Source organism: Coturnix japonica, chromosome 38 (genome assembly GCF_054131305.1).
Source record: "Coturnix japonica strain WE chromosome 38, WE-NBRP24, whole genome shotgun sequence".
Taxonomy (NCBI): domain Eukaryota; kingdom Metazoa; phylum Chordata; class Aves; order Galliformes; family Phasianidae; genus Coturnix; species Coturnix japonica.
The window spans coordinates 3,766,876-3,779,217 of record NC_140700.1 but is presented as its reverse complement, the minus strand read 5'-3'; the positions used below and the strand labels follow the sequence as shown (position 1 = coordinate 3,779,217).

At 49.9% G+C, this 12,342-nt stretch overlaps 1 protein-coding gene across 13 annotated transcripts; it reads right to left on the bottom strand.

Annotated features, from left to right (window-relative positions):
• Window positions 1-461: 461 nt before the first annotated feature.
• On the bottom strand, window positions 462-12,122 carry PFKFB2 (6-phosphofructo-2-kinase/fructose-2,6-biphosphatase 2). Of its 13 annotated transcripts, none has more exons than XM_015885114.3 (16): window positions 12,048-12,122; window positions 11,490-11,615; window positions 11,304-11,400; window positions 10,698-10,764; window positions 10,465-10,539; window positions 10,292-10,348; window positions 9,630-9,754; window positions 9,116-9,323; window positions 8,844-8,990; window positions 8,412-8,516; window positions 7,720-7,849; window positions 7,001-7,063; window positions 6,531-6,604; window positions 5,302-5,472; window positions 4,496-4,563; window positions 462-3,097 (listed from the first exon to the last, which is right to left on the bottom strand). In XM_015885114.3, exons 1-15 carry the CDS (start codon window positions 12,109-12,111, stop codon window positions 4,537-4,539), a joined length of 1,536 nt encoding a protein of 511 aa, XP_015740600.2. In that variant the 5' UTR covers window positions 12,112-12,122; the 3' UTR covers window positions 462-3,097; window positions 4,496-4,536. The 13 variants fall into 13 exon arrangements, with proteins under 13 accessions (XP_015740600.2, XP_015740599.2, XP_085382966.1 ...); XM_015885113.3 differs by having other exon boundaries at window positions 4,541-4,563; XM_085526840.1 differs by having other exon boundaries at window positions 5,340-5,472.
• Between the last annotated feature and the right edge of the window lie 220 nt (window positions 12,123-12,342).

The window sequence follows — 12,342 nt, the reverse complement described above, 5'->3', positions numbered from 1 at the left end:
TACCCTGCATTGTGTTTCTTGCAGCTCCACCTCGCATCCTCAGCCCCAGAGGGAAATATTACCTTCCCAAAGCCTGCCTGAGCCCCAGCCAAAACGCAATGGAACAGATTTGGTTGTCTAAACCACAGCAAGCTGGGCCTTGTTTAGTCGCTCCCAGCAGGCAGTGACCCCTGCTGCCTATTTACAGGAAACCCAGTTAATCCCAAGCCCAAACACAGGTTCTTCTGATTTATTCTTTCCAGGTGGCACAGGACAAGCCCACCTGTGTGTGCTGAAGGCACATGGATTACTTAGGGAAGGGGATGGCACCCACCTCTCCTGCTCCCCATGTCCCCTGCCCCATGCTCACCCTCACCCCCCAGTGCTTCCCATGCACTCCTTGAGTTCAGCATCACCCTCTGCGTGCAGGTTTGGTGACACACTTATAGCAAACAGGCACAGATAAACGAGAGGAAACAAGATTGTATCTTTAAAATCTCTATATTGTAAATCAACGCTCACGGGCTAATTGTGCGTATAAGTGCAAAGAGTACACAACACAACTCTGCATACATTGCTTTTCTTTTTAAAACCTAGGGGGAAAAAAAGACCATTAGAAAGCAGTAAAACGGCAGAGCTGCATGGAACACAAAACATCACCCTCCCCACGCACAGCACAAGGATGCAGTTTGCAAGCAGCAGCGATGCAGAGCAGTGCCCTGAGACCAGCACAGAGCACCATCAAAAGCGGATGGAAATAGAAATCAAAGAGATACAGGAGTAAAATCTGGTGTTGGTGCAACGCTCACAAAACAGGCAAGCCCACCACTGGACATTCAGTCCTTAGTGAGCTACTGGAGTGCTTTGAATGCAGCCCAACACTGCAGCTCTGTATGACCAGCAGTGCAAACCCCCGTTAATCCTAAATTCAGGTAAATTGTGCAACCCTTATTTATCCTGATCTGTTTGCATGAGCAGTGCCAGGGCAGTCAGGTGGTTTCAAGGAAGCGCCTGGCACCCAGCACAAGGCAGAGGCTCACCTGGGACATGCAGCACCTTGTGCTGTCACCTCCCATTCACCTGCATGGTCACCATGAATTTGCCACTGCTCTGCCTTACAGAGGCATGTATTAAGATGCAGGAGGAGAAGCTATGCTTTGGCTTAAAGCACCGAGGGATGGTCTGACCACTGCAGATGGCTGTGCCAGCACCAGCACACAGCTGGGAAGCACAGGAACCTACAGCCACCCATCAATGCAGGGCAGACATTAAGCAGCAGTTAAAAACTGACATCTACCAACACTCATCAGCTACATTCATGAGTTCTGGCAGGGGGAAATAAAACAGCTATGCCTCTTTACAGCCATTAGCTCCTCAATGACACGCATACAGCTAACTCCTTATCACTGTGTCTAGTTATTACAGCATGTTGTGCGTGAACAGCTCACAGTAGGCATCTGCTGGTGGCCTCTTGCAGCCAACCCATCCCAGCATGTTTGTGCGTTGAAGGCTCACTGCTGTGCTATGGAGCCTATAGAACTATTCCTTCAACTCTTTGTTTCCCTTTCCCTTTCCCCTCCAAGCCCTGGCTTATTTCTAACATACATTAAAACAAGGACGACTGCTCAGTGGGAACAACCTAAGGAGTAAAAGAAATAAAACTCAGGTTTTTTTACCCCCCTGAATTTCATCCCTCTCAAGCAGAACTGCTTAAGATCAACACAAAACTTCAGCAGACTGCACATCCTGAAGGGTTTGGGATGCATTTGCTGTGGCTCTTACCTCAGCTTGAGAGAATTAAAGCTCTGGGAGTGTTTACAACACAGGTAAACCTCAGCCTGCTGAGCACAGGCAGAGCATGGAGCTCATGTATCTACGGGTGGGCACTGATTTACACACTTAATACACATAGCCTAGGTCCCATAGTTACAGATCCTGGAGTCATTGGACGGAGTAGGTCTGTAACAGCCTCCTGCTCAACCCCAAATGCCCATTTCTTCACCTTATTTCGGGGCTGCAAACCTGATAGTTTTGCCCTAATTTCAAGGGGGACATTAGGAGTGAGAGATAATGGAGTTTGGCAAAGAACTCATAAGAGAAAAGTGAACATTCAGGGGTGTCATCACCCCAATAACAAGCAGCCAGCACTGAAGGAGTGAACCACCACTGCCCTAAGAACTAAAACAGCTTCAGCTCCACAAAAGGCAGCATTACATCAGCAACGTTCACAGCTTACTCATAAGTGAGTACAGAATAGTGCTGTGGGTCTAAAATCTGGTACAAGAGATAATGAGCAAAATAATATCACACACACATAACGGCCCCATTGCTGCTCGTCACCTCACCCACAGCCCAGGCCCCTCACTACCCTCTGACAACAAAAAATATCTCAACATAGATGCTTATTGTGAGAGGTTTTGGCTAAGGTAAAGGGAACAGGATAGGAAGCATGGAATGCAGGAAGGAAATGGTGCAGTGCAATGCAGAGTGAGGAATTTCTGCTGCAAGAGAAAAGCATCCACAAAGCCCAGGAGGAAGGAAAACAGGGTGAGGTGTGCAACAGTGGAAGGACAAAGCAGGGTTTGAGCCCAAATGCAGCTTGGCTGCTCCCAGATTGCAATGGTCACATCCATGTCTTGGTCTGTGTGGGTCAAACCCTTCCCAAAGCAAAGCAAGAAGCTCAGGTCTGAGGATTCAAAGCAACAGCCATAGAAGACAAGCGATACCTGGAGTGCTTCTGCTTGTTATATTGCACTGAGTAACTCTGAGCTCAGAGATGGTAAATACTGAATAAAACCTGGGAACGGGGTCTGATGAGAACATCTTCCAAAGAACAGTTGATTCAGCAAGCAGGGAGAGGCACAGAGGAGGCCTTGAGCAGCACACACAAAGCATGGGGACAGCTTGCTCACATGTCCTGCTGCTCACACACACACACACACACAAGTTAAAAGCAGCTGATAAATCTTCGCAGGGGTTTCTCTGTAGTGCCATGGCAGACACTGAGTGCTCACAAGGACGGGATGGCTGCAGGAAGGCACCGCTCACTGTGCTCCCTGGTGGCATCATCGGGCTCCTGCTGTCCAATGCAGCCCTACACCTCTAGGCCAGCCAGCCTCTGTAGAGAGAAAAGCACAGGTTAGAACATGGTTCAAGCAATCAGTGCTAAACCAAATGGCACCACAGACAGATGCTTTGTAGCACAGAAACCAACCAGCTCCACACCTGGCTGCATCTGCTCAAGGATCTGCTTATGAACTTGTTCCTGAGCAGATAATTTCTTCCTGCCTCACCATTCAGCCTCCTGCAGAGCTCTCCCAGCTGCCCCGAGTCTGAAACCTTGTAGGAATGAAGCTGTTTGCTACTCAGGGTCATTCCATTCTATTCCTCTCCATAGGAAATAACACTTCCAGAGAAACAAGTGAATGTTGCATTTACAAGCACATGGACTAAAACCTGGCAGCCACGATGTCCTGCAGCAGCTGCCTGCTCACTCCATGTCCCAGAGCACAGGCAATGGTCCCAGAGACCTGAGCTGCATCACACAGCAGTGCTTTACATGCTGCAAAGAGGGGTGTGCAATCAGTATGCACCATTCGTTACCTTCTTACCCAGCCATCAATGCTCTGCACTAAAGCAGCAGGCACAGCTCTCAAGCCAATTTGCTGACAATTAGCAGCAAGCATCAACATTTCAGTCCAACATTCAATTCAGGAAACTCAGACCCTGCATTCTTTCCATTTGTGATAAGAGAAATATAATAACAGAACAGCCTTCCCAGCAGTGACACTTAATAAGTAACCATCAGAGTTAACTCACAATAGCTGCCCACATGCTGTTTTCTCAAGTAAAAACCCCACTATTACGGGAGGGTTTGTAGAGGAATGAAGGAAGTTGGACCAAATTCCCTTCCTGGATGCCTCTGAGGAATTATTATTATTTTAAACAAAAGGGAAAGCAAATAAAGGATAATGTTAGAAGGGTAATTTTTCATAGCTGGCATATGCATTCATTTGTTATACACAGCCCCTTGCAGTTCGGAGAAGCAATGCCCTCCCTCACATGGAGGTAATGCACAACCTCCCCAACCAAACCTTCACCTTCCCTCCATCCATCAGCAAATGGAAGCAGCAATCACTCCACTAAATCCAGCTCTCTGCACTTGAAGCCAAAGCACCAGCAGCCCTCAGGTTAAAGGCACTCTCATGTCTCAGGGTGCAGCACCCAGCAGTGCAGATGCAACACCCAAAGCTTTCTTGAATGCTCTCAGAGATGGGTAAAAGCAGGTTGGATCTTGTGGTCACCCCAAGTGCATAGGGACCAACATTACACTCTGCAGGGGAGCACACCAAGAGCTATCCAATGTGGATGGAACCTCAGCCCTGGTAGCACCCTGCACCCATCAAGGTCCCCTTAGAGACTAATTACTGCACACCAACACTTCCTTCTGCTCAGTGCATTTGCCTTTCCCCAAACTGGTTTCCATGCAACTTCAGCCAAGAGAAATCCTACTTACTAAAGCACAACAGAATGCACACAAGCTGCTCTCAGCGGTACTCACAGGCAAGCATTTCCCACTTGAGGCTGCAAAGGAAAAAGAAACAGCATAGGAGAGTTCCAAGTGCATTTTAAAGGTAGTTTACAAGCAATAGTAACAGCAGGGAAGGAAATGAGGAAAGAAGAGAAGCAACCAACAGGGTTCAGGGTAGGGAGATACAGGGCAGAGCTCCAGGACAGCACTCACCATCCCCACTCACACTGAAAGCAGTGGCTCCTGGGCCACTAGATTTTAATGCTACAGCATCACAGCTGCAAACAGCTTGGAAAACACTGAGCTGGGAAATGTCCGAGATTAAAGCTACTTATTATTGAAAATGAAGCCACAGCTCTACTCAGTCTCACACTGCACTGAGGGGAACAAAATGCACAATGGCCCCAACTGGCTGCACCATCAAATCTGGATAGAGATGATATTTGTAACTCTTTCCAATCAAGCTCTTGTTGGAAAGCATGACCCTGAACGAACCACCCTGCTGATGGCAACTCACCTACATATCCCAGGTGACCTTTAATGATCCATACTGCACATGATGTTATGATGTGGAATACTGACAGCAACATTACAAAACCATGACAGGGGGCAGGGTTTTATAAACCTCTGGCACAACAATTCTAGCTTAATGGAAAGATTTTCATGCTTAATGGAGAGATTTTCATGCATTTCCATGTGGCATTCGGGTATTTTAGGATGTTTCTGCCGGGACTACAGCCATGGTTGGGTGCTATGGGTGGCAGGGGAGGGGAAGCAGAGCAAGGCACCACCTGGACAGTGGCCTGCAGCCGGGGCTGAGCAGCTGCACCTCGAACCTGCAGGTCAGTGGGGCCGCTCCCAACGCTGTGATGCCGCGGGCGCTGCTCTGTGGCCGTGCTGGCCAGCGGCGTCAGGCTGCTCCTCCTCATCCTGCCTGGGCTCTGGCTTGTGGGAAGGCGGCTCTGGTTGCAGGTGGAGGACATCACAAGGAAGGGAAAAGGGGAAGCAGATGTTACAACTGTGATGCATCCACGAGAGTCTCCGTTCACGAGTGGACACACGGTGGTGGATGTCCTACACTTGTTTTGCTTGCAGATTCATTTCCTTCTGGCTTTGGGGTTAGTTTGTGTTGGGGTTTTTTTTTTGCTTACTGATTTCTACATTCAATTCAGGAAATAGAAGAATAGAAAAAGCTTCCCTTATTTACTCTCAAAGTAGTTTGTTCCAAAGGAAGCACAAGGTAGAAGCATCCTCTGACTCCTCCCAAGCAGCACCAATGAATTCAGTATAGGAATCACACAGGCAGCACAGCAACAAGACTGAGACAATATCGAACAACCCTTCTCCTTTGGAGCCCTTCCTGGAACCTCCTACAGCACCACAGGGTGGCTAAAAGCCTCCATGCGCTACCAGAGCTGAAGGTGTGCTCAGTTCAGTCCCTGCAATCTAACACAGAGCACAAAAAACAGCAGAAACCTCCACAGAATGCTTGCAAAACACAGGTGAGATCCAAAGGCAGAGATCCCTGTCACTAAGCAAACTACAAACATCCTCACCTCAAAGGAAGGGATGAGCCCTGTGCTTTCCACCAACAGCACAGCAGCCTGTCCTGGAGGCTGCTGACCCCACAAGGTGCAGCCTTACACACCTACAGCTCTGAAATAGGCTGAGAGCTCAGGAAGGCAGCAAGAATTCTCTAAATACATTGTGTTGATAGCAATAATTCCAAGCAGACACGCCAAACAAGCATCAACAACAAGACCTAGGATTTAAAGATGCACATCCTAACCCAAATGGCTCCAGTTTGCTCACTTCTGCCCCTGAAAATACTGCTTCAAAATATCCCCCACTGTCTTGGGAAGCACCACATGCAATGAGTTCTGCTTCTGAAGCAGCTTTGCAGGCACTGAAAGCAACCGACCACTTCTAGCTGGGAGAGCTGCAGTTGATTTATGTCCAAGGAAGGCAAATGTTGAGCAACCAAATGAAGCAAGAGGCAGAACAAGGCAGCTCGACTTACTGAGTTGAGGGAAGGTTTGTCCCGGTGGGTGTTCACCGCTTCCACGTTCAGGGTGATGGTCTCCACTTTACAACCTTAACCAAACAGAATGGGGAGTTTATAGGAGGAGATGTGATTCATTTTATAATCCATTTAGAATAAAAAACCATGTTAAAACTGCATGCCAAGCGAGCAGGTGGTTATTTCTTGTTCCTAAACTAAAAGCAAAAACCTGATGAAGATTCTGCATTAAGAGAATTCACACTCTGGTTACTTTTTGGTTTTGACCCTCACTGTGAGAGCTCAGAGCTCCATCCCCTGACCTTGAGTGTCTCTAAGGACAGGGATATCCACCCCAATTATTGTTTAATACTTATATCCAATCTACATCTCCACTACGCACCATCCCATTGCTCCCACCACCATCACCAAAAGCACTGACAGCAACAACTGCTGTACCCACCCAAAGCAGGGGATGAGGAGGCACGTACCGTAGGCGACTGGGGTGAGCTTGAGGATGGCATGCAGGGGACAACGCAGGTAGGGCAGCTCATCTGCAGGAGAGGCAGCATCAGCTTTACCTTCAAGGTTCCACCATAGCCCCCCCAGCACCGCTGAGGGGGAACCCAACCCCACAGCACAGGACAAACTATAGCACCACACAGCATTACACTGCCCCATAGCATGCCCCAGCTTCCAAGGGCTACAGTGTTTTCTCTTTAAGGGACCTCAAACAATGCTCGTCCCACACCATGTTATTCTGTGCTGATCGGTGCTGTTTGCAAAGTGAGGAGGAGCCAATCCCCATCATGGAGCATCACACATGTAGTGTGTTTCATGCATCCATCACTGTGCCACAGACCACTGCCTTCACTGCTTTAACAGAGCAAAGTTGCTTTACATCAATAACTCAATCCCATAGAGATGCTCCTCAATGAAGCACTTCTGGAAACAAGAGCTGAGCAGAAAAGCCAGCATGGGAAGGCACTGAGCACTGTGCCCTCATGGGGCACATCCTGCAAAGCTCAGCTGAAATGCAATGGTTAAACCATTTCACAAGTGCTTTGGTTTTGTTTTCTATTCTAAAAGCAGTTCCTCCATTGTCAAGAAAAACAATCAAGACAGCAATTACCAAACACCCACCCAAAAACCCTGAAAAAAAGAGCAAAAATAGAAGGCAGCCCCCACCAGCATGTGCTTATTTCTATACCTGCACTCTTATCCAGGAAGTAAGCAAGGAGGCACCTCATCACTGCCTGGTGGGAGATGACGAGGACGTTGCCCTGTCGCTCCAGCTCCATAATTACAGGCTCCAGGCGTTGAACCAAGTCCTGGTAGGACTGCAAAACAAAATAGAGGAGTTTTTGCAAGGGGTTTTGTAAACAGACTCAGTGTAGAAGTAGCAATTAAGGCAGCTTCACCTTCAGGAAAGTATCGGTTAAAGCATCAAACTGCAGAAGAGATGGAGTAAATAGAGGGGGGGAAAATAAGGCAACAGCTCTGGGTGGAATTGGATGGCAGCAACCCTCAGCTAACAGGAAGTTGAGATTAGTGCTAACTCTTAGCGAGTGCAATTTGAAAAGAAAATAAATAAACCACTCAATTGTACATTTAAATACGGCCGTGAAGTAAAACCAGAAGTGACTCCATCCCCCACCCACGGCCACTTCTCTTCCTGGGGTGATTTTCCATAGGGACAACTCAGCTTCAGCACAACGAACCTGCTTCGTGCACTGCTAGAACAACGAGCACTGCTCCTTCCCTCTAAAACAGAGCTGGCTTTCCTAAGGCTTTCTATTTCTAATGGAAATACTGGGGATAGAGAGCTGAAATCAAGCAAAGCCCCTCTATTCTACTCATCACATTGCCCTATGAATAATGCAGCACCCTGAGTGCTCTCACCTCTCCTCCAGGATAGCGATAGAGGTATTTCTCCTGATCCCTCAAGGCAAACTCCTCGGGGTATTTGGCTTCGATCTCTGCATAAGTCATTTCTTCACACACCCCCTGCAGGAAGCACAACTCCGTGCAGCATCACTTCAGCAGATGTACAGCAATTCAGAACACAAACATGAGCACAGCACCAGCATTTCTTTTGCCCAGAACACAGTGAGTGCCAGCAAGGCATTGCATACACCCCATGAGTGCATGGTCTGCTGTGCAAGCTGACAGTTCCAGGTGCTTCCAGCCCCATCGAGTGACCCTAAACCTGATGGGGTGGAGGGTTCCATGCACAGCCATGGCTGGAAGACTTGAGGGATGGTCAGGAAACACTTTTATGCCCAATTTATTTCCCACATAGAAAAGCAGAAGGCTCCACCGTGCCCCACTCACAGCATCGATCTCATTGAGGATCTTCCATTGCTCATAGGTGACCCCCAGAGACTCAGCAGTCTGGATGGTGCGTTTCAGCTGGCTGGTCCACACCTTCAGCTCCACAATCTCCTGCTCCTCAATGAACTTCTTCAGCGCCTGTGCAAACTGGGAGAGAGCAGAGGAGCTCAGGAGCTGCACTGGGAAGCTGCCTCTCTACATGCCCTTGCTGTGGGTGCAATGTGGGCTGTGTCACTTTGCAATGCAGCCATCTGAGTGCTGCAGAACCAAACCTGCTTGCCACGTGCTGACAGCCCAGAGTCCCCTCCAATCTTGCCAAGGAGGTTATACTCGCTCTCACCGTGCCGGCAGAGGTAGATGGTGCGTGGCTGCACGTGGATGTTCATTAGGTAATAGACGATTTTGCTCTGGATGTAATCTTGGACTCTGTTCACTAGGAACCGCTGTCCCACATTGATCACTTTAATGAAGGAAAGATCTCTGGAGTCAACATAAAATAAGAACACCCACACGCCGGGTTTGACAACTGACACACGTGCAGGCGTCCCCCAGCTCTATGCCCTGAGTTAAAGGCATCAGCACTACTGCAGGGACACGGGGCACACCGTGCTTGCACAGGGAGCATCGCATTCAAATCCACTGCAACCCGAGGGCATCGCCTTCGCACGAGCAAATCTCAGCTTTGGGAGTGCTCCAGCACAAGCACTGCATGTCTTCGGGCACAGAACACAAAGCAGCAAAGCAAAGCAGCTCAGGGACAGAGCACAGCCTGGGCTTGCTGCTTACTTGTCGTACTCATCAGGATCGAGGGGTTGGTACGTGACCTTGTAGCACTCGATCCTCTTCAGGAAATCATCCATCACATTCTCCCTGTTTCTTTCAGGGTAATCAGGGCTGGAGACCTTCACCTCCTGCCGAGCAGAACAAGACACGTGGGGAGAGCTGAACAAACACAACATGGAGCAAAAGCAGCACTGAACATCATCATCCTTCCCTTCTGAAACAAGTCAGCATTGTTTAGTGCTGTCCAGTAGAAAAACCTGCCCCTGGCAAGGCAACAAAAGGCGATGGGGAGATACACTGCAGTGCTTGGCCACAGATCTGACACAGCTGCCTCTCATCCCACGTTCAAGGTCAAACACTGCTCAGCTTCAACTCGCATCCAACTTCAACAACTGCACCTTCCGCTTTTATAACCCATAAATCTTCAATAGTCTTTACAAGCTGAGATGTAATAGCACTACAGGGAAGCACCATTCAGCCCCCAGCTGGCACCTGCAGCAGAGGGAATGCCTGCAACCATCCAGCTGCAGTCTGAGCAGGATCCTGATCCCCCTGGCACTGAGCACATCCCTAATGCCAATAATCCACTAGCAGTGCTGCGAGCAGAGCTGGTGACCTTGCATTGCATAGCACACAGCTCCACGGCACAGAGCTTGGCAACGCACCAGGATGTTGGCAGCAATGACCTCCGGATCGTCGCACACGGATTCCACAAAGAACACCTGTAAAGGAAGCAGTGAAACGTGTTTTAGAGGATCAAGAGCTCTGCTTTTACTCAGCAGACAAGAACAGCTCCAGCACTGCAATCCCAGTCACAAATGAAACACAGCAGCATTACCTTGAAAGCATTTTCCTTAGCAAAATTCAAGATCAGGTCCCGTCTTTCTCGAGTCGTGTTGGTTGCATCAAACACCTACCAGGAAAGAAGTGGCCGTGAGAAGGTTTATCTACAGCTCCTAAAGCAGCCCCAAATGATTTGGGATTACAATCGGGTTCCCGAATGCTCTGGGCAGCTTTGAATAACCCAGATATAAAACACCCCATGGTGTGTTTGGCTGGGAAGGGCCTTACAGCTATCTGGCCACACTCCTCCAGGAGATACGCCTTCACATCCTGTAGGGCCACCAAGGCACATCGTCTGCAGGAGAGAAATACAGTGTCAGAGCAGGTGTAGAGCATTACAGACTGGAGGTCCTCTGAGCTTCTGAGATAGGGAAAATCCAGCTGTCTCCTCCCTCCACAGATGGGAAGCACCCAGCCCTGCTTCCTTCCAGCTCCTGGGAGCTCGACAGAGCTGAACTCTGTTTAAAACCCCATTTCCTATGCTCCTAATCCCTGCCTTAGGGATGCCCCAGTTGCTGCCCCCACCAGTTGAGGCTCCACGCAGACTCCCAGCCCCACTGCCCACAAAAAGACATCACACAGCACAGCCTATGAGGGCAAAAATCCACACCTTCCCTGCTCCTATGGGTGCTCCAAGCCCCCGCTTCCTTTCCATCTAGTTCTGATGCCAACAACATTCCCACGCACCCAGAGATCCTGCCAAGGGATCCATGCACTGTACTACCTCCTTCCATGGCATTCAATGTTATTTGGTGCTACAGAAACACACAGGCTGCCAACCCCGAGCCTAAGCAGACCGCGGGCCATCTGTGCAGCCCTGCAATGCCAACTCACTTGCGGATCTCCATCGCTTCCTTGTTATCGTGCCTGAAGAAGTCATAGGATTTGTAGGACTTGACAGCTTCCCGGCGATACACCCCTAAATTGAACACTTGGGACAGAAAGCAACACTGTTTTGAGATGGGAACCCACCAACACCCTCCCACCCGTGTTAATGGGGCTGTGTGGACACACACACACCTCGGGTGGGCACCCCGATCCAGTTGAGGTAGCGAGTCAGCTTCTTGGAGACGTAGGTCTTGCCACGGGCGGGCAGCCCGATCATCACGATGAGGGTGGGTGAGTTGGTCATGTAGGATGCCCACGCTGCAGGGATATGATGGCATGGAACCCAGTGCACAGATAGAGCTACATAGACAGAGCCGGCCGTCCTGCAGCTGGCAGCTGGCTCCTAATGAGTGCTGCAAGCGGTGTTAGCTAATGAAAGTGATTAGCAGCGGCGCACCTGCTGCAATTAATGGAGCTAATGCAGCTCTCGGCGGGGCAAATATTTACCCAGCAGGTGCCGGCTGACAAGGGCAGGAGAAAAATGGCTTGAGAATGGAAGAAAACATGGGTTCAAACAGATGGTCACGAAAAACAGGAGGCAGCAGGGCTGCAGCAATGGGCTGACACTGCCAGCAGCACCAAGAGCACCGGGATAGCGAGTCAAACCCACGCGTGGGGTGGGAACCTAGTATTCTGTTAAGCAATAAGACAGCCATAAAAGCTCTCCATGCACGGTTACACGGTACTTACAGCACTTCTTCTCCCCTCCCCGCTGGGCCCCGGCTCTGCCGCCGTGCCGGTACGTTGCCGCCATGGCTCCGCGCCGCCGCGCTGCATGCAAATGAGATGCAAATCACACCCCGGCAAGCGGGCGGGAGAACGGCTCTACGCCACAACCCGCAGCGCGCCCTGCATGCAAATGAGATCCACACCGGCCGCGGCGCGCGCGCGCGCCCGCTTTGGAGACAACCACGATTGGCCGCGGCCTGGCGCCAAATGAAACAGCAGCGCGGGAAGAGATCTCGCGAGATCCAGCGGGCGCTGG

What these genes read in the sequence shown, in the direction of transcription:
- PFKFB2 (XM_085526835.1), bottom strand. Translation starts at nt 12,111, where the DNA reads ATGGCGGCAACGTACCGGCACGGCGGCAGAGCCGGGGCCCAGCGGGGA. An exon ending in TCATTGCTGCCAACATCCTG is followed by an intron (nt 9,755 to 10,291) that starts GTGCGTTGCCAA and finishes TCTGCTCGGCAG; the next exon opens with GAGGTGAAGGTCTCCAGCCC. An exon ending in ATCGCTATCCTGGAGGAGAG is followed by an intron (nt 7,850 to 8,411) that starts GTGAGAGCACTC and finishes TTTGTTTTGCAG; the next exon opens with TCCTACCAGGACTTGGTTCA.